At 43.6% G+C, this 22,172-nt stretch overlaps 2 protein-coding genes across 8 annotated transcripts in view; both read right to left on the reverse strand.

The window, feature by feature from the left end:
* Naip6 (NLR family, apoptosis inhibitory protein 6) overlaps positions 1-8,526 on the reverse strand; it is a 40,716-nt gene extending 32,190 nt beyond the window's left edge. For 2 of the 5 annotated variants that reach the window (XR_015658387.1, XM_087615599.1), the window contains exons 1-4: positions 6,098-6,190; positions 3,532-3,669; positions 2,670-3,436; positions 2,118-2,217 (exon numbers count right to left, since the gene is read on the reverse strand). Coding sequence is in view for 4 of the 5 variants with exons in the window: in XM_087615599.1 (XP_087471725.1) it covers positions 2,118-2,217; positions 2,670-3,237 (668 nt within the window). In the remaining variant the exon portion in view is untranslated. 5 annotated transcript variants of the gene reach the window in all.
* A 502-nt stretch (positions 8,527-9,028) lies between these two features.
* Positions 9,029-22,172, reverse strand: part of Naip5 (NLR family, apoptosis inhibitory protein 5) — a 51,548-nt gene continuing 38,404 nt past the window's right edge. For 2 of the 3 annotated variants that reach the window (NM_001447268.1, XM_087617897.1), the window contains 1 exon segment: positions 16,309-20,275. In NM_001447268.1, the coding sequence (NP_001434197.1) occupies positions 19,911-20,275 (365 nt within the window). In that variant the 3' untranslated portion in view covers positions 16,309-19,910. 3 annotated transcript variants of the gene reach the window in all.

Genomic DNA, 22,172 nt, shown 5'->3' on the forward strand with positions numbered 1-22,172 from the left:
ATTCTTTTGTAATTCTTGATGTGATTTTATAGAACTCCTAAATCTATACAAGTGATCTCTAGCCCCCTATAGAATGAAAGCTGCAAATAGGGCTCTGTAAACTTTCATGTGTCACAGGAAAACAGGCTTGAAACAAGTTTACAATCAAGGAAAACATTCTTTTTTGGTCAGGAATGAGGCCACTCTCTGGGAACTAAAGGTAATAAACTGAGAAGGGACAATTTATTGTAGGCACAAGGACAGAAAATAAATGATTGACTAGCTTATCTATCCAAGAATTCAAAACGATGACACAAGATAGATGACTTTTCTCTTGACAAAAACATGCTAACTTATGACAAAAACTATTGCTTTAAACTTATATTGAATTTATGGAGCTAGAAAATAGATAAGGGATGTTCAGATACTAGTCTGCCAGGAGCCAAACCCACTTTTACACCCTCAGTCCCAGGAAAGTTCTCAGGAATGTTTCAGACCCACTTATACACCCTCTGTTTCTGGGAAACCTAGCCAGTTATCTGTTCTTATCAGTACACCTGCAACTGGAGGTTTACGGTCACACAAACAGAAAGGTCACACAAACAGAAAGAACAATGGGAGGGTGGTGACAGTGATGAATTGGCCTTAGGCCCTGTGTAGCCTTCCTGCTTGCTTGTCTTTATAAGCCACTGCCCTGAAATAAAGTTTGAGAGCTTGATCAGACAAACGACTTGCTCTCCTTCTTTGTGCCTCCTCTCCCCCATTCTTTCGCCCCCTCCTCAGGTCTCCGCTGAACCCCTGCAGGTCAGGTCACTAGTCCTAATAGAAAGACATGTAAACAATTCTACTGTAACTCTTTAAAATGTATTGACCTATGACATAAATCATTACTTTAAACTTACTATGAACTTATGGAATATAAAAGTGTTTAGAAAACCATGAAATCAATTATCCTTCTGTAATGGTTCTACCAAACAATGACACTTAGGTAATTTTTTGAGAAAGTATAAAAACCAAGAACAATAATAAAGTGATCGCGTCACCCTTTTCTGCTTCATTCACTGTGCATGTGTCTGTGTGTGCATCTGACTTTCTTTTCCCTTTCCTTTCCTTTCCTTTCCTTTCCTTTCCTTTCCTTTCCTTTCCTTTCCTCTCCTCTCCTCTCCTCTCCTCTCCTCTCCTCTCCTCTCTTCTCTTCTCCTCTCCTCTCCTCTCCTCTCCTCTCCTTTCCTTTCCTTTTCTCTCTGGCTCATGAAGAGTTAACAAACTCTGAGCCTCTCACCTGACCAGCAAAAGCCCCCAAAGTCAAAGAGTAAAGACATAAGTTGTTCCTCCCCACTTCTCTCTACCTGTTCACAGTCAGCCTCTACTACTTTCCTCTCCTACTCTTCTACTTCTCTACTTCTCTCTCTCATCCCTCTACTTTGTCATTTCATTAAACCTCTTCATGTGGGAAAAAAAAGCCCAAGTTTTTTTTTCTTAATCCCCTGCTGCTATCACCAGGAGTTAATTTCTAGAAGCTATTAGCCTTTGGCCTCAGAATAGCAAGAGAGAGTTAAGCAGCCAAAAGGCAGTTTTTGCCCCCAACCCCTCCACTCCACACCTCACCGCTTTCCTCAGTTCCAAGATACCAATCAGGCCTCTGAAAGTACATAAGATACCTCACCACAAGCATAAGGACCTGAACTTGAATTTGTGTTGCCCATGCAAAAGCAGTCCACTATGTCCTTAATCGTAATCCTGGAGGAATAGAGACAGATGGATCCCATGGGCCTGTCTCAATATAAAAGATGAAGCTTGATGAGGTATGTCAACCTGTGACTTCCACAGGAATGCAGAAACATACACTACATGCCAACATACCATCCATATAAGCATACTCTACATACACTGACATACTACACACAAAATATAAAAATGAAAAGATAATGAAGCAAAAATTAACATAAAAAACCATTTAAGATCATGTGATTCAAACTTTTCACTATGCGACCAGACTTTCCTTACTTGAAAAGTTCTGAGGTGATCCCATATTGGAAAAGAGAAAGATCAGAACTCAAGGGAATACTCCTACAATGTGACTCTTTTGCCTCTAGCTCTATTTTGCTTTGTAAAAACTAAAATACTTATCCACATACTTGGGGAACCACTTGGCATGCTCCTTCCAGGGATCATCTCCTTCTTCCCAGTTTCCCAAGCATCCACCACAGGAGAAACACTGCACAGTGTCCCTTTTACCTACAGAGGCAGGAAAGCATATGACTGACCGGCAATAGCACGACCTGTGTCTTGGAGCTGACCAGACTGTACCAGAACAAGACGCACTCCAGCCCAGCACGCCTGTTCTTTGTAGGTGCTGCAGAAGTGCTCTAGCACTGGGCTATACCCTCAGCTCACTGCTGCTACACTGAAGGTCTACATGTGAAGAAAAGTAACACTTGATACACAGGCAAACATATGTGTCTATGTGTGTGTGTATGTTTACAGACAGATATATAGCAAACCAATAAAGCTACACTAAACACATATTAAAGCAGAAGCAAAATTGTTGCACTTGAAATTTAATGAAATGCATCCTATGTTTAACATAGCACCTTCATCAGTGAGGGTTCACTAAAAAATATTACACACAAAATGAAACCTAAACTTTAAATACCACAGAAACACCTCACCAAACGGAATCCTCTTACCTGTGAAGACAAAGCCAGCAGCTGAGAGTACACGAGGTGATGTCCCATGGGCATAAAACGGCCAGTCCTCAAAGGACTCCAGTCTGGCCTCCTCCTCATGGTACCTTGCTTTGCCACCTCTCGGCAGCGTCTCTGGACTCTTCACCCGTATGTCGTACTTGCCAATGTTTCCAACATCTTTGCCCGAGAGGAACTCACATTCTGGTCGTAATTTCCGGTGAACTTCTATGGGAACTTTCCTGAGTCTGGTGGCAAAAAGGATTAAGCTACAGCAGAAGCACTGAACCCCATGTTTCACACCCGTGTAGTAAAACCCAGCAGCTGCCATCTCCTGTGGGGTCCACGATCTGAATGTGTCATAGGTCACAAAAGTCTTCAGCCGTTTGGCTTCACTGCGCATCTGTGCATTAAAACCTTTCTTCATTTTCATTCGTGTTTTATGGTCTTCTTCTTGTTGTCTCTTTAAGACTTGAAGTGCATCCACTCGGAGAAGAGTAGAGAACTCAGAGACCAAGTCATCATCAAACTCACAAATTCTCTCCTCAAAGGCTTCTCCCTGGGCTGCCATTTTCTAAATGAGAAAGGAAAGCAGAGGGCTGGTGTTTGTAGTGTTTTTGTTATTATATGTAAAGAACTGTGTCTCAGGCCAGAAAGATGGCTCAGTGTGTAAAGAGGCTTGCCCCAAGCCTGATGTCTTCAGTTTGTTGCCCAGGTCTTTCAGGGTAGGTTGGAGACAAATAATCTTGTATATCGACCTCTGACATTCACTTGTAAAAGACAGAAAGAAGTTGCTTAAGAAACTATTAACTATGAAACATCAATATTCACTTACTTAATCAGAAAATGGTTGCTAAGCACCTACCTGTGTGTCAAGCAGTGAGCTGGGCCTCAAGGCCTGGCAGTGAGTCACAGGGTCCTGAATCCATCCATGAAATCTTGCAAGTGTCCTTTATCCTGATTGAGTGCTTATTTTAGCATCTTGCATGTAGCCCATTCTACCCTAGAATTTAAGGTTGAAGCTCATAACCATAGTAGAGTATGTAGTCTGGGACTCTATTTGGTTTTGTAACAATGTACTTGGTATCCTAGGTCTTTCACCTGCATACACCCCTCCTTGTGTTTGTCAGAAGCCAGCATGCATTGGGCTACATGCGTCTCATATACAGTATCATCTCTGAACAATACTATAGGTCTCCCTGCTCCTAGCAACAATTAAACTTAGACAGTCTGTACTCAAGTGTATTCCCAAAGTACTGGGATAGGAGCATTAGAAAGGGTAATCTGGCCTGAAATGGTTTGGGGTACATATGCAGGAGGGCATCTTTACAATGCCTTATTCCCCATTTCCTTATGCACATATACAGTTAAAATCATATGCATTCTGGGAAGTGACATGCATCATGAGCAGGGACTGACAAAGTTCACACCTGTCCATGGGAACAGAGGGTCCTCACCTGGTGCCCAACCTTCCCTTTTCCTGAGCCCCAGAAACGAAACCACCAAATGATAATTAGTCCCATGAACACTCTCACTCACACTGTTGGCTATCGATCTTGAAGGTGAGTTTGTACCATTGTTTCCTTCCAGTGAAGGTTGCTTTGTTTTTTTGCAAAAAATCTATGAGCCTCTCTTTCCAATTCCAACTCCAATTCCAATTCCATCATAGGAGTCCGAGAACTGGGAACAATCCAACCCAGCATCTCTGCCTCTTGGATGCTTACGGGCATGTGTCATCGTGCCCAATTCCAAGTGTGAATTATGGAGACAATGTAGAATATGGTAGATGCTCACCATGTGTGTTAAAGAAAAAACATATACAAAATTGTGTACCCTTATATTGACAATCTGACAATATCATTCAGTTAAAAATTATTCTTGAAGACTTTATTTTTTTCATTTATTTCCTCTTTTATTTATATGAGTACACTGTTGCTGCCTTCAGACACACCAGGAGAGGGCATCGGGTCCCATTACAGTTGTGAGTTGCTATATAGTTGCTGGGAATTCAATGCAGGACTTCCGGGAAGAGCAGCCAGTGCTCTTAATCACTGAACCATCTCTCCACCAACCAAAGATATTATTTTCAACTATGTGTGTGGGTGCATATATTGTAGGAAAGGTGTTGGATGCCCAGGAGCTGCAGTTATGGGTGGTTGTGAATAGGCTGGCCTCCAGGCCCTGAGCCAAAATGGATTCCTTTGCAAGGGTAGACCCAACTGCAAAGCCATCTCTCCGGCTCCTTAAAAACATTATTTTTACTGTGTTCACTTTCCAGGCTTAATGCTGCATGTGAACTCTAGATGCCCCTGCTTCAGGCACAGAGTTGAGTCTGGGAAGTAGACGCTGGGGTTCACGGGTTCTTACAACTTTTTACAATGGGTTGTACAGAGCAGGTGGATAGTCGCAGGGTGGAGACATCTATTAAAGGAGAGTTATTGATGAGCTCAGGATCATGCCTGGACTATGACCTGGTTCTAAAAGAGGACGGAAATGGCTCTGCATGCCATTTTATATGATATTTACACAGTGCATGCCACCCCATGTTCTTACAAAGCTGGGTCTTCTTGAGCATGCTCCCTTGGTCGAGTGAAGCCCAGGTAGGGAAAGGGCTTCAGTCTTCAACCTGTCTGTTAGTCTCTGGAACCTCGTTCTTCACCCCATTCCCTGTTCTTCCGACTATAGTAGTTGTTGAAATGGCTACTATAAAATATATGAAATATTTTCCTCTTGGCTACAAGTTACATGGAACAATTGACAAATATCTGTAATGTAATGAGTTTTGGCTATGTGTACTGCTAGGAATGAGCTCAAGGTCTTCTGTACACCAAGCAGGAGCCAACCACTGAGCCACACCCCCAGCCAGCAGTGTAGGTCTGTTTTTAGTTTTGTTTACTTGTGTTTTGTTGTTTGTTGTTGTTGTTTTTCTGAGTTTTTTGAAACAGAATTTCACTGTGTGGCCTTGGCTGTCCTGGAACTCACTCTTTAGACCAGGCTGGGCGCAAAGTCTTTCATCTGGCACCTAGAGGAGGTGACAGCAGTGACACATTTCATGCCACATAGTAATGAGCTCTTCTCACTTCTGTATAAAATCTCCTAGAAATCTACCAGTCCTCAGGCTGCTCAGCTCTATGACTAGTTATTTTTACACTGGTCCCCTGGTCCCTCCCACCATCCCCCACATACACACACTTACAGTCTCCTTAGCAATTATGAGACAAAGGTCATGCCCTTATCTAGAGACACAGTTCCCCAACTCTAGCTTCCTGCTCCTTCCCAGTACTGAAGGAGCCCGCCCAGACCTGACAGCCTAAGGCTTTGCTTAGTTATTTTCATTTTTGCTAGCACAGCCTGTTGTTATTTTTTCTGTTGCTGGGATAAAATACCCTGACAAAAGCAGCTCACAGGAAAGAAGGCTTATTCTGACTTACAGTTTGAAGATCTGTATTTCATGGTGGCACAGAAGGCTTGACAGGAGCAGGAAACCAGCTGGTCACAGTGCATCAGCAGCAAACAGGCAGAGAAAGCAAGGAGGCAGTGTCACAGGCTATAAAGCCTCCAGGGGCCCACTTCCTCCAACATACTCCACCTCCTTTTTAAACTTAAGCAACCCATTCGTTTACATCTCAAAAGATATCCTTCTTCCCAGTTACCCCTCCACAACTCCCCCAGCCCATATCCGCCCTCTCCTCCCTCCCTTTTACTTCTCTCCTGCCCCACTGCTCCAGCATCTCCCTATGCTGGGGCATCAAACCTCCACAGGAACAAGGGTCTCCCCTCCCATTGATGTCAGACAAGGCCATCCTCTGCTACATATGGAGGGAGCCATGGATCCCTCCAGGATACATTCTTTGGGTGGCGGTCTAGTCCCTGAGGGCACCTTCCTATGGGGTTGCAATCCTTCTGTCAGCTTCCCCTACTGGGGTCCTTGCATGTTTCACCTCTTAAACGTTTCAAAGTCTTACCCAGTAGACCACCAGCTTGAAACCAAATGCTCAAACCATGAACAGCCCGTGTGGACATTTCACATTCAGACCACAGGATGAACCCAGACACAGAATTCTCCACTAACATCTGTATCTGAATACCTCCCTCCAACCTCTCCTCCCTGTCCTCTTTCCTTTTTCATTTTCTAAACTTATTTTTCTTACCATGTATCTCTAAACATGGTGGTTTTGATCTCTTAGGAAGTCATCAGGATACAACTGGATCTTCACCTTAATGATTTATTCTAAGCAGCTTACACAGCTCCCACCCTGAAAACAATAAGGGTTCCACTCCTATAATTCTACACTGGCTATTCCATTTCAACCCATGATCCTTTACAGAACTCTCAAACGATTGTGGCATGGCTAATCTTGGTTGGTAACTACACACTTCATCTATCCTGTTGCTATGGCATCCCTTCATTAGTATTAGAGCCAACTTCTGCATGATTAAAATATAGACTGAAGACCAGCAGCTCTCCAGGAAACTTCTAGGAGTCTAGGGCCACACTGGTACTGCTGAGACAGCCAGTGTTGCAGACTAAATAACTACCAAATCTTAGCCATTCTAACAATGGCTGTCTCACACATCGTTGATCAATGTCTCATACGGCCACTGTGAGACTTCCCTGACCCCATCCTATGAGCCAATCTCATAAATCCCGTGTATTTGGATATATATCCACACTACATATCTATCTCTATCTATATATCTAAATCTATATGGATACATTCTATCAGTTGTATTCCTTTAGAGAACTCTGACTTTAGAGAACAGAATGGAGAACTTCCCAGGAAAAGGAAGTGACAGCTGCAAAGCCCCTTGAATAAGAGTGTATAAATATTTTTGTTCCGGGGCATAAAGAAATGAGCTTCAAACTCACTAGGAAACATTCTTACTATATTTTATAGCTTTTGTAGTGCCAGAAGATGCTATGCAGGCTGCAGGAAGTTGTGGAGAGGCATCAGTGATATTACTCAGAACTGGTCTCTGCAAGCTATGTCACTATTCCTAGGCCAAGGATTTCCACTTGTGCAATACTGGCATGCCGGTTGTGGGGTAGCAAACCTCATTGTGATTACATTTGAGGCCAATCTATGGAAGGGAATTTCCTGGTTTTGTAATCCTCATGCACAGTTCATGGCTGGGGAGGTAGGTCATACACCCTGGAGTAGAAACCACTCTAGCATGCGGTTTTGTCGACCCACTTTCTGTTCCTGGTGAGTTGCATGCATGTGCACCTGTCCAGGAGCTATGATCTGTGAATAGAAAACACACACACACACACACACACACACACACACACACACACACACACGAAATTTAGTGGCTTACAGGCTGTAATCCAGTTCATCCAATTCAACAATGACTGTTCCTTTTCACAAAAGCCAAGAATCTGGTTCAGTCTACAAAGTTGCATGCCTCAGCTGGTCGTCAGTCTACATTGGAATCCCAAAGAAGGTCTAATAGTAGTGAAGGAAGCCTCGGCAACAGGATAGATGGGTTTTCCAGTGACAGTGAGGGGAGTAGGAAAAAAGCAAGAGCATTTTTCCATACCTCTCTTTTACATAGGTTAACGCTTAAAGATACAGCCCTGACTTAGGGTGACTCTTCCCACCTAAAGTGTATCAAGAAAATCCATTACAGATGTGCCCAGCTGCTTGGTTTTTATATGGTTCCAGATGTAATTAAATTAACAACTAAGATCAGTCATCATAATAAGAGATTGAGTATGAGGCAGTGGGCTGTGAAAGGTACCTTGATTCCTGGCCAAGATAGGTCGAATCTCCAGAGACCCTAAAAGGGATGGCAGGCGCATTCCCAGCCTCCCAGGAGATCAAGGGTTCACGTAACTGCAGCCCCTCACAGACACCTGTAGAGAGGTTTGAAACAGTCCAGTCACATAGGGCACGGCCACAATCCCCTCCTCCACAGGTGAGGATGTGACCACTGGTCACATAGGCTCATGGCAGATCAATCATAGACACAGGACCACGCCCCCAAATATGTAGATGAGGTCTTCCCAAGCTCTCAGCCTGAACCAATAGGAAGCACCTGCTGTCAGACACTGACCCATCGAAAAACTGTATTTAAAAATCATGTTCAGAAGGATTAAAGGTGTGCAGGAATTATTCCATTGTCCGAGAGCTTCTGTTGTAAGAGCTGTAACACCTCTGCTTGGGGAAGAGATCATTTCTCCTGAAATCAAAGCCAGAAGCTCGCCAGGTAGAGAGCCTCCTGCTGGCTCAACCCAGGCCGAGCAACCGAAGCAGCAGTGGTGGAAAGGAGCAGGACCAGCAGCAGAGGCAGCAGAAGCAGTCCCCCCTCCATGTCCCAGTTCTCTTCCCTTTTCCTGAACCCAAACACCTACCCAGGGCCGAGATCTCTGTGGAAAACACCCAGCCAGAAGTCCCACAATTGAGCGCTGAGCCGTAACTGGCATGGCTTTCCTGTTGCCTCAAACAAGGTTCAGGAATGCTGTGGAAGAGGAGGTAAAAAGAATGTCAAAGAGTGATGATGGTGAGAGATGCTGTGAGATGAAAACCACTGGATCCCCCCCTCCCATTTTTATTGATTGTGTATTTCCTTTTTTTTTTCGTTTTTTATCTTTATTAACTTGAGTATTTCTTATTTACATTTCAATTGTTATTCCCTTCCAGGTTTCCGGGCCAACATCCCCCTAACCCCTCCACCTCCCCTTCTATATAGGTGTTCCCCTCTCCATCCTCCCCCCATTACCACCCTCCCGCCAAAAATCACGTTCACTGGGTTTCAGCCTTGGCCAGGACCCAGGGCTTCCCCTTCCACTGGTGCTCTTACTAGGCTATTCATTGCTACCTATGAGGTTGGAGCCCAGGGTCAGTCCATGTATAGTCTTTGGGTAGTGGCTTAGTCCCTGGAAGCTCTGGTTGCTTGGCATTGTTGTTGATATGGGGTCTCAAGCCCCTTCAAGCTCTTCCAGTCCTTTCTCTGAAGCTCTTCCAGTCTTTCAACGGGGGTCCCATTCTCAGTTCAGAGGTTTGCTGCTGGCATTCGCCTATGTATTTGCTGTATTCTGGCTGTGTCTCTCAGGAGAGATCTACATCCGGTTCCTGTCTGCCTGCACTTCTTTGCTTCATCCACCTTGTCTAATTGGGTGGCTGTATATGTATGGGCCACATGTGGGGCAGGCTCCGAATGGGTGTTCCTTCTGCCTCTGTTCTAAACTTTGCCTCCCTATTCCCTGCCAAGGGTATTCTTGTTCCCCTTCTAAAGAAGGAGTGAAGCATTCCCATTTTGATCATCCTTCTTGAGTTTCATGTGTTCTGTGCATATAGGGCAATTCAAGCATTTGGGCTAATAGCCACTTATCAATGAGTGCATACCATGTGTGTTCTGTGATTGGGTTACCTAACTCAGGATGATATTTTCCAGATCCATCCATTTGCCTATGAATTTCATAAAGTCATTGTTTTTGATAGCTGAGTAATATTCCATTGTGTAGATGTACCACATTTTCTGTATCCATTCCTTTGTTGAAGGGCATCTGGGTTCTTTCCAGCTTCTGGCTATTATAAATAAGGCTGCTATGAACATTGTGGAGCATGTGTCTTTTTTATATGTTGGGGCATCTTTTGGGTATATGCCTAAGAGAGGTATAGCTGGGTCCTCAGGTAGTTCAATGTCCAATTTTCTGAGGAACCTCCAGACTGATTTCCAGAATGGTTGTAGCAGTCTGCAATCCCACCAACAATGGACGAGTGTTCCTCTTTCTCCACATCCTCGCTAGCATTTGCTGTCACCTGAGTTTTTGATCTTAGACATTCTCACTGGTGTGAGGTGAAATCTCAGGGTTGTTTTGATTTGCATTTCCCTTATGACTAAAGATGTTGAACATTTCTTTAGGTGTTTCTCAGCCATTCGGCATTCCTCAGCTGTGAATTCTTTGTTTAGCTCTGAACCACATTTTTTAATAGGGTTATTTGTCTCCCTGCGGTCTAACTTCTTGAGTTCTTTGTATATTTTGGATATAAGACCTCTATCTGTTGTAGGATTGGTGAAGATCTTTTCCCAATCTGTTGGTTGCCGTTTTGTCCTAACCACAGTGTCCTTTGCCTTACAGAAGCTTTGCAGTTTTATGAGATCCCATTTGTCGATTCTTGATCTTAGAGCATAAGCCATTGGTGTTTTGTTCAGGAAATTTTTTCCCATGCCCATGTGTTCCAGATGCTGCCCTAGTTTTTCTTCTATTAGTTTGAGTGTATCTGGTTTGATGTGGAGGTCCTTTATCCACTTGGACTTAAGCTTTGTACAGGGTGATAAGAATAGATCGATCTGCATTCTTCTACATACTGATCTCCAGTTGAACCAGCACCATTTGCTGAAAATGCTATCTTTTTTCCATTGGATGGTTTTGGCTCCTTTGTCAAAAATCAAGTGACCATAGGTGTGTGGGCTCATTTCTGGGTCTTCAATTCTGTTCCACTGGTCTATCTGTCTGTCTCTGTACCAATACCATGCAGTTTTTATCACTATTGCTCTGTAATACTGCTTGAGTTCAGGGATAGTGATTCCCCCAGAAGTCCCTTTATTGATGAGGATAGTTTTAGCTATCCTGGGTTTTTTGTTATTCCAGATGAATTTGCAAATTGTTCTGTCAAACTCTATGAAGAATTGGATTGGTATTTTGAAGGGGGTTGCATTGAATCTGTAGATTGCTTTTGGTAAAATGCCCATTTTTACTATATTAATCCTGCCAATCCATGAGCATGGGAGATCTTTCCATCTTCTGAGGTCTTCTTCAATTTCTCTCTTCAGAAGCTTGAAGTTCTTATACATATCTTTTTATTTGCTTGATTAAACTCACACCAAGGTATTTTATATTATTTGGGACTATTATGAAGGGTGTTGTTTCCCTAATTTCTTTCTCGGCCTTTTTCTCTTTTATGTAGAGGAAAGCTACTGATTTATTTGAGTTAATTTTATACCCAGCCACTTTGCTGAAGGTGTTTATCAGGTTTAGTAGTTCTCTGGTGGAACTTATGTGATCACTTAAGTATACTATCATATCATCTGCAAATAGTGATATTTTGACGTCTTCCTTTCCAATCTGTATCCCTTTGGTCTCCTTTTGTTGTATGATTGATCTGGCTAGGACTTCGAGAACTATATTGAATAAGTAGAGAGAGAGTGGGCAGCCTTGTCTAGTCCCTGATTTTAGTGGGATTGCTTCAAGTTTCTCTCCATTTAGTTTAAAGTTAGCTACTGGTTTGCTGTATATGGCTTTTACTATGTTTAGGTATGGGCCTCGAATTCCTATTCTTTCCAGGACTTTTATCATGAAGGGGTGTTGAATTTTGTCAAATGCTTTCTCAGCATCTAATGAAATGATCATGTGGTTTTGTTCTTTCAATTTGTTTATATAATGGATTACGTTGATGGTTTTCTTTTTCTTTTTCTTTTTTTATTATTAACTTGAGTATTTCTTCTTATATACATTTCGAGTGTTATTCCCTTTCCCGGTTTCTAGGCAAACATCCCCCTCCCCCCTCCCCTTCTTTATGGGTGTTCCCCTCCCCACCCTCCCCCCCTTGCCACCCTCCCCCCAACAATCTAGTTCACTGGGGGTTCAGTCTTAGCAGGACCCAGGGCTTCCCCTTCCCCTGGTGCTCTTACTAGGATATTCATTGATACCTATGAGGTCAGAGTCCAGGGTCAGTCCATGTATAGTCTTTAGGTAGTGGCTTAGTCCCTGGAAGCTCTGGTTGCTTGGCATTGTTGTACATATGGAGTCTCGAGCCCCTTCAAGCTCTTCCAGTTCTTTCTCTGATTCCTTCAACGGGGGTCCTATTCTCAATTCAGTGGTTTGCTGCTGGCATACGCCTCTGTGTTTGCTGTATTCTGGCTTTGTCTCTCGGGAGAGATCTACATCCGGCTCCTGTCGGCCTGCACTTCTTTGCTTCATCCATCTTGTCTAATTGGATGGCTGTATATGTGTGGGCCACATGTGGGGCAGGCTCTGAATGGGTGTTCCTTCTGTGTCTGTTTTAATCTTTGCCTCTCTATTCCCTGCCAAGGGTATTCTTGTTCCCCTTTTAAAGAAGGAGTGAAGCATTCACATTTTGATCATCCATCTTGAGTTTCATTTGTTCTAGGCATCTAGGGTAATTCAAGCATTTGGGCTAATAGCCACTTATCAATGAGTGCATACCATGTGTGTTTTTCTGTGATTGGGTTAGCTCACTCAGGATGATATTTTCCAGTTACGTTGATGGTTTTCTGTATATTAAACCATCCTGCATGCCTTCGGATGAAGCCTACTTGATCATGGTGGATGATTGTTTTGATGTGCTCTTGGATTCGGTTTGCCAGAATTTTATTGAGTATTTTTGCGTCGATATTCATAAGGGAAATTGGTCTGAAGTTCTCTTTCTTTGTTGGGTCTTTGTGTGATTTAGGTATAAGAGTAATTGTGGCTTCGTAGAAGGAATTCGGTAGTGCTCCAACTGTTTCAATTTTGTGGAATAGTTTGGACAGTATTGGTATGAGGTCTTCTATGAAGGTCTGATAGAATTCTGAACTGAACCCATCTGGACCTGGGCTCTTTTTGGTTGGGAGACCTTTAATGACTGCTTCTATTTCCTTAGGAGTTATGGGGTTGTTTAACTGGTTTATCTGTTCCTGATTTAACTTCAGTACCTGGTATCTGTCTAGGAAATTGTCCATTTCCTCCAGATTTTCAAGTTTTATTGAATATAGGCTTTTGTAGTAGGATCTGATGATTTTTTTAATTTCCTCTGATTCTGTAGTTATGTCTCCCTTTACATTTCTGATTTTGTTAATTTGGACACACTCTCTGTGTCCTCTCCTTAGTCTGGCTAAGGGTTTACCTATCTTGTTGATTTTCTCAAAGAACCAACTTTTGGTTCTGTTGATTCTTTCTATGGTTCTTTTTGTTTCTACTTGGTTGATTTCAGCTCTGAGTTTGATTATTTCCTGCCTTCTACTCTTCCTGGGTGTATTTGCTTCTTTTTGTTCTAGAGATTTTAGGTGTGCTGTCAAGCTGGTGACATATGCTCTCTCCTGTTTCTTTCTGCAGGCACTCAGAGCTATGAGTTTTCCTCTTAGCACAGCTTTCATTGTGTCCCATACATTTGGGTATGTTGTACCTTCATTCTCATTAAATTCTAAAAAGTCTTTAATTTCTTTCTTTATTTCTTCCTTGACCAGGTTATCATTGAGTAGAGCATTGTTCAACTTCCATGTATATGTGGGCGTTCTCCCCTTATTGTCATTGAAGACCAGCTTTAGCCCGTGGTAGTCTGATAGGACACATGAGATTATTTCTATCTTTCTGTATCTGTTGAGGCCTGTTTTATGACCTATTATATGGTCAATTTTGGAGAAAGTACCATGAGGTGGGTTGAACTCTATCCTTTGGTTTTAGGATAGAATGTTCTATAAATATCTGTTGCGTACATTTGGTTCTTGACTTCTCTTAGTCTGTCTATGTCTCTGTTTAATTTCTGTTTCCATGACCTGTCCATTGATGAGAGTGCGGTGTTGAAATCTCCTACTATTATTGTGGGAGGTCCAATGTGTGCTTTGAGCTTTAGTAAGGTTTCTTTTATGTTTGTAGGTGCCCTTTTATTTGGAGCATAGATATTTAGGATTGAGAGTTCATCTTGGTGGATTTTTCCTTTGATAAATATGAAGTATCCTTCCTATCTTTTTTGATGACTTATAGTTGAAAATCAATTTTATTCGATATTAGAATGGCTACTCCAGCTTGTTTCTTCAGACCATTTGCTTGGAAAGTTGTTTTCCAGCCTTTCACTCTGTGGTAGTGTCTGTCTTTGTCTCTGAGGTGTGTTTCCTGTATGCAGCAGAATGCAGGGTCCTCATTGCGTATCCAGCTTGTTAATCTATGTCTTTTTATTGGGGAGTTGAGCCCATTGATATTGAGAGATATTAAGGAATAGTGATTATTGCTTCCTGTTAGAACAGGAAGAACATATATAGGGCACAGTTGAGTTAACACTATTGGGCTGGAGAGATGGTTCAGCCATTAAAGGCTAGGCTCACAACCAAAAAAATAAGAGTTAACACTATTTACTTTAAGTGGGAAGATGATTGGAAAATACTGATCATGATCTGTCCTCAGAAAAAGCCTCTGACGTAATAGTAGAAATATGCCATGGGTTTCAAGGAAAGAAGGAAGCTCATCGTGGGGGATCTGCTGTACTTTCAAAGTGGACCCACCAGGATTTGCCCAGTAGGTTTCATGTTAAACATAAAAGATATAAACCAAAGATAATGCCAAGGGGGTTTGGTAAGTAACTAGAACAAAGGGAAAGATCCAAGTGTTGAAAGTCATAGTCTGTCTTAGTTACTGTTCCATTGCTATGAGTAGACACCTGAGCAAGGCACCCTTTGTGGCATATAATTGGGGCCTAATTTATAGCTTTAGAGGTGGTTAGACCTTGATCTTCATGGTGGGAAGCAGGCACTGGAGCAGTAGCTGAGAACTTTACATCTTGATATGAAGGCAATTAGCAGAGAGAGAAACTGAGACTGACAATGGGCTTTTGTGCCTCAAGACCCACCTAAGCCATACACTCCCTCCAAAAAGGCTACATCATCTAATCCACTAACTGTAGACCAAACATTCAAACACAGGAGTCTGTGGGAGTTATTCTCACTCAAGCCACCAGAGCCCTTTTTTAAGATAATATTTTAAATTTGTACAGTCTGTGTGTGTGTGTGTGTGTGTGTGTGTGTGTGTGTGTGTGTGTGTAAGTGTCTATGAAGATCAGAGATAGAGTTACAGGTGGGTGGTAAATCCATCAACCTGTGCCCTGAGAACCCAACATGGATCCTCTACAAGGGCAGTTCATAATCCCTAACTTCTACATTAGTTACTATTCTAGTACTGTGATAAAAACACCATGAAAAAAGGGTTTATTTGGGGGTTGGGGATTTAGCTCAGTGGTAGAGCGCTTGCCTAGCAAGCGCAAGGCCCTGGGTTCGGTCCCCAGCTCAAAAAAAAAAAACAAAAAAAAAACAAAAAAAAAAAAAAACAAAAAAAAAGGGTTTATTTGGCCATACGTCCCAAAAGGTTAAGAGTCCATTGTTGTGGTTTGCCCTGGAGTTATCTGTATTTTGATGCTAATTCCACTGCCCCAAGAACAGCTGCCTTGTCACATGCTCAGGACTCAGGTGACTTCACCATAACCTTCTCCCCATTTAAATTGTAAAATACAGGTGAGGACAGGAACAGGATAGGAAGAGGCCTGTCATTGGATGAGAAGGAAGGATGGGCGGGAGAAGAGTTTGAAGGGAGAGGAGGAGACAGAAATGGAAAGGAGAAAGAGAGAAGGGAGAGGGAGAGAAACCATGGCAGGTGACGTTAAGATTCCGCTCTGTGTATTTACAGGTTGTTATTAATGTTCTTAAGGGTTGGATGGTACTGGGCTTTGTATGTTTAGGTGGGCAATTATATCTTATCAATTGGGTCAAAGATCATTGTGTTGTGTGTTCATTTATGTGACGATTTGAGTGTAGAAAAGTGTGCAGCGGCTGGAGACATTGGGTTGCCACCGAGGAGTTGGGATGTGTTTCAGCCAAGATATCCAACAGATATCTTGGGGCACCGCAATGTCAGACCTAGTGAGGATAAAAGACAACCCTACTTTTTTTTTTATTTTTTACATTTTACAACAACAGTCCATCTTGGTGGGGAGATAGGCAACAAGCAGCAAGGCGTGGCAGAAGGAAGAAGTTGAAGGTACACATCCTGAACCACAAAGTTCAAACAGGGAGAGCAAATTGGGAATAGGGATAGACGTTAAGTTCTCAAAGCTCTTTCTAGATCACACCTCCTAAGCTTCCACAAGGAACACGACCAACTGGAGACCAAATAATTAAATACATGACTTAGAGGAAACATTGTTATTCAAAGCACCATAACCACTGACCAACATCTTCAGCACAAAAATACTTTTGTGGAGAAGACAGTAGCAATCAAGACTTTGGAGATTTGAAAATGGAAATTTCCATTTAAATGGAGTAGTTCAGGGCCTATGTCTTGGTTAGAGTTGGAAATGGTGAGGTAGAGAATGAGAATTTAAAGCCATTCATCTGGATGAGAGGGTCTGTGAAGGGTGCTTACACACAGACAAAGCCAGGAGAAGTCAGATCTCCCCAGGATTTAGAGAGGAGAAATAGCAGAGAGCTGAGCTGGAGCTCTCTGAGGAAAGCAGGAGTGAGTGATACCCTAGGAGCAGGTGCGTCCAAGAGGCCAGCAATGAGCCGAGAAGATGGCTGCTGAGTTTTGCAAGGACAAGGCAGGCAAGTCCTTCATAATTCCGGCTGCACAGAAAAGTCTGTCAGACATTCTGGGTCAGAAGGACCAAACACAGGACCTTCCTCCCACTAGACCACAAAGCAGCCTCTCCAACCCTTCCACAATTTTATATTGAGTCAGTCTCTTCAGATCGCCCAGGCTGGCCTTGAACTTGGGAAGGGTATCTGATGGAAGGGTAATCTTGGACTTGGGAACCCAGGAACCACAAAGCTCTGAGATGGGAGCGCATACTATAGGAAGATATCCTGATTGCCCAGGCTGGCAAATTCCTCTGTTAGAGCTAATGGCTGCATTACACTTGCCCCAAACTTCCCTGTGGTAAATATACTCGCAGTTTCCAACTTTTCAATGGGCTTTGAAAAGTATTAACATATCAGATCAACAAAAAGAAAATCAATCTTTCTCAATGGAGACAGCTCAAGTTAATGCCTCAGTGTTAAACTTTCTTTTCAGTGCAAGAGATGGTGCTCAGGGCCTTGTAAATACTCAGCAGGCACATTGTCTTGGAGCTACACCACTAGCTAGAATTTTAATATTGAGAATACCAATCATGCAGGCTGTAGGTGTTTCTGCTCTGATGAAGGTTATCTTGGATTTAGAAGCCTGGAATCACAGCTCTGAGGAAGCCTCCCCGGCGGAGGTCTTGGAGCTCCCGGGGGGAGGGATCACCAGATTTGCTGAGGAGCTCAGGAGCCTCAGCTCTGCTCCTTCTTTGTGTGTTTTCTTCTCAGCATCTTCCAACCAGAGAGTTGCTCCAGGCAGTACATCTTATGAAAGAGATTTATTGAAGGTAGGAGTCCAGGAGGATGAGGGACAAATCCAGGGAAGGCTGTCCTATGCTCCTGGGAGTGAACAGTCAGGAAATGGATGAAGGGGCAGTGCTTATATAGGGTTTCTGAGAAGCCTGGAGAGGAGGCTGTCACTGTGGCCAGCTCTTGCAGTAATGTTTCACCAAGGCTGTAGGCTGAGGCAGGAAAAGAGGTGTCGCTACTGTGGACAGCTCCTGAGGGGTAGCTCCAGCAGAGTAGGCAAAAGAGATCTGCCACCATGGACAGCTCCTGGGACAGTTGTACTCTTGAGATGTGGTACAGGTTGAGATCTTATATTGCCACCATTTTGACAAAAGGTGCCATTTTGGACAGTTCCTATGAGACATTTTACTGAGTGGGCCATAGGCTGGTGCAGGAAGGAAGAACCTGCATGACGTCTGCCCAGGATCTTCTGGCTTTCATAGTCTCTGGTGAGAAGTCTGGTGTGATTCTGATAGGTCTGCCTTTATATGTTACTTGACATTTTTTCCCTTACTGCTTTTAATATTCTTTCTTTGTTTTGTGTATTTGGTGTTTTGACTAGTATGTGAATGGAGGAGTTTCTTTTCTGGTTCAATCTATTTGGAGTTCTGTAGGCATCTTGTATGTTTATGGGCATCTCTTTTTTTAGGTTAGGGAAGTTTTCATCTATAATTTTATTGAAGATATTTACTGGCCCTTTAAGATGGGAGTCTTTGCTCTCTTCTATACCTATTATCCTTAAGTTTGATCTTCTCATTGGGTCCTGGATTTCCTGAATGTTTGGGTTAGGAGCTTTTTGAGTTTTACATTTTCTTACAGTGGAGAACATGGCTGAATGCAGGTAAACATGGTGCTGGGCATGAGGCTGAGAGTTTTACATCTGCTACAGTGGCAGGCAGCAGGAAAGGGAGAAAGAGGGGGGAGAGAGAGAGAGAGAGAGAGAGAGAGAGAGAGAGAGAGACAGAGAGACAGAGAGACAGAGAGAGAGAGAACGAGAGAGAGAGAGAGAGAGAGCCTGGGCCTGGCCTTAGCATTTGAAATTCAAAGCCACTACCAATGACACAAGACCTCCAACAAGGTCATACCTATTCCAACAAGGCCACACCTCCTAATAATGTCACTTCCTAATGGCCAACCATTCACACATATGAGACTGTGGTAGCCATTCCTATTCAATTGTGAAGAGTTAGAACCACATAGACCAAAGACCATGAATTCCTAAGAAAAATCAGAAGGCTGTTACAGCACATGCCAAACTCTCAAAAGTCCCATAAACAAAGCAGGAATCAAAGGCAGTTTTCTCTAAGTCCAATACCTTCCTCCTGTTGGCAATACCAACGGTGTCAACAGCCACTCCAAGGCTAATGAATAGCAAAACTCTACGAAGACCAAGGAGCATCTCCTGGAGAGAGTAGGCTGCACCCTGTGATAAAGTTCACTCCCACTTCCTCATGTGTAAGACTGACTCCATCTATAAACAGGCCATGCATATCCTCCACCCAATATTCCTACCATGCTTTGGCTTTCCATGGATCAGGGTTCCTTCTGCCAGCCCTTTCCTGTTGACCAAGGTTAAAGAAGGTTCCCTGTATCAACTTGAAGGAGAAGCATACAAGGACTGATAAGGCACTGTTCATTATAGCTCCTAAGTTCAGTGATGAGCATGCAGATTTTTTAAAAAAAATTATTGGCCTTAGGATATTGGCAGGGTTTAGAGCACCTGCTGCTTTTACTGAGGACGAAGGTGTGGTGCCTGGCAGTGAAAGGAAACTCTCAACTATCTATAACTCCAGGACCAGGATGGCTCAACACACTTTTACAACCTATGCATGGTCTATGTAGTGCACAGCTATAAATGCAGGCAGAAACATATATCCATATAAAAGGGGAAATTTACCAGTCTACACAGTTGCTAAGTATTCTTTAACAGGATGGTTAGTTATGTCTTTATCTGTGAGACAGGACCTTGCTATGTGACCCAGGCTGGTCAGAACTTCGTGATTCTCCCACTTCAGTATCTTAAATGCTGAAAGTACAGGTGTGTATCATCATGCTAAGCTAAAGTAAAGTATTTTAGGAAGTCGGGTATTTGGAACTGTTGGTAGCCTTCAGGAGCTTCCTTTACTCCTGGACAACAGGAGAGAACGGGACTATCCATTTCCAGAAGACAGTCAGGCGTTTGGACTGAGGGTGTCTTTCCTTCACGTCATTAATCACTTTCATGTCCTCTTCATCCAGCAGCCAACTGAGCATCCTCAGCCTGGTGAGGCTGGGCAGTCGGGACACACACTGACCCAGAGCCTTGACGGTGCTGGCCTGAACTTGGATGCATTCTCGGATATGCCTGCAGATGTTCAGCTCTTGCAAGTTTGGCAGGTTGTCCAGGGCTTGAAAGAAATTTCTGTATCCTTCCTCAGTAATCTTGTGATTCATTGAAAGATCTAAGTTCTCGAGTTTCTGGAAACCTCTGCTAGTTGCCACCCTGGCTGGAAAACAAAACACTCATGAAAACAGAATCCTGAGGGTGTCAGTAATGCTGCCAAGTTATTGGAACTACTCCCAAACCCCAACAATGAAAATGGTACATGCTCTACATGATGTTTTAGAGATCAGATTTTGAAGGCACCAAGCAGCTGCCTGGTTGATAGGAAACCTCCCGGCCAAACAGAAAGGGGGAAGCAGACAGCAGGAAGCCAAGCACAGAGAGTTGCAGCTGTCTAGGCAATGTGGACCTCTCTTCTGTCTCATGGAAGGACATATGTCAAGGCAGAGACAGCTATGGACCAGGGTTAGTGCAGGGAACTGAGAAATTGTGGCATCAGTGTCTCCTTTGTGCAGAGAATGGCAGGTGACCTCACACAGAGTCCTCCATCTATAGCTCAGAAGGGACTCCCCGGTTACTGAGAGCAGGGCTCTGAAGAAAATGGAGCCAGGCTCATGGTGACTTTGGAAATGAACATCTAGTAGGGCTTTGGTTTTGTTTTTCACTATCTGACCACTTTTGTCTACTATGGGGAAGGCTAGGGTAGATTTTACTCAGAATCATGTTGTGGCTTGAGTGTAAAGACAGAGGCCCTAAGAAAGTGTTTCTTCTGTGTCCTGAATAAGGATCTTCTGTGACAGTCAGGAGGTATTCTTCATTCCCTGAATGAATACGCTTCTGAGAGGATCAGAGAACAGCTCAGCCCTCCCCACCCATAGTCTGCTGTCCCCTGCTTTTCTTGATTCTCCACATCGCATTATGTCATCATCTGATGCGATGGTGTGTGTAAGTGCAGTTGCCTGGCAGTAAAATTGAAACGTTGGCCAAGAGTAAGCGGTCAGTTGTCTGTGGACAGATGGACACTGTTCCCACACTGAGATGGCTCAGCAGGTGAGGGCAGCTTCTGGACAAGCCTGAGGACCTGGGTTATTCTTGGGACAACACATGCATTCTCTCTTTTGTCTTTCCTCCCAGTCTCCCTTACTTCCTCCCTCCCTCCTTCCTTCTCCTTCTCCCTCTGTCCATCTCTCCATCTCCCCTTGTTGTTAGTTTGGACAGTGGTCTCAGGCTGACCTTGAATTTGATTGCAGCTGAGCATGACCTTGAACTCTGGATATTTTTCCTCAGTCTCCCCACGTCTGGGACTCCAGACATAATCATTTCCACACCAGCTAACTCCTTTTGTCTTGCTTGAGAGAGGGTCTCACTGTGCTGCCCAAGGCAGCCTGATACTGGCTGTGTAGATCAGGCTGCCCTGGACCCCACAGAGATCTGCCTTCTTCTGCTTCTTTGGTACTGAGCATGAAGCCATGCACTGCCACTGTGGGATGATGTCACAGGTGAGGCAGGCACAAGATAGAAGGAGGCCTGTCATTGGACGAGAAGGAAGGATGGGCGGGAGAAAAGTTTGAAGGAAGAGGAGGAGATAGGAACAGAAGAGAGGAGTCAGCAGAGAAGCCTCAGTGGAGAGAACATGGAGGCTAACGTTAAGATCCCACACTGAGGGGCTGGGGATTTAGCTCAGTGGTAGAGCGCTTACCTAGGAAGCGCAAGGCCCTGGGTTCGGTCCCCAGCTCCGAAAAAAAGAACCAAAAAAAAAAAAAAATCCCACACTGAACCTTTACAGGTTGTTATGAATGTTCTTAAGGGATGGATGTGCACAGGGCTTTGTATGTTTAGGTGGACAATTATATCTTATCAATTGGACCAGAGGTTATTGTGTCGTGTGTTCTTTCGTGTGCAGATTTAAGTGTAAGGGAGTGTGGGGTGGCTGGTCTGGGCCCCCACGGAATTGGAACGTGTGTTTCTGGCAAGATATCTACCAGATACCTTGGGGCACTGTGGTGATGGTCCTAGTGGAGATAAACGATACCCTTTTGGTTTTTATATTTTTACAACAA

The sequence above is a fragment of the Rattus norvegicus genome, chromosome 2, assembly GCF_021556685.1.
Source record: "Rattus norvegicus strain SHRSP/BbbUtx chromosome 2, alternate assembly SHRSP_T2T, whole genome shotgun sequence".
Classification (NCBI taxonomy): Eukaryota; Metazoa; Chordata; class Mammalia; order Rodentia; family Muridae; genus Rattus; species Rattus norvegicus.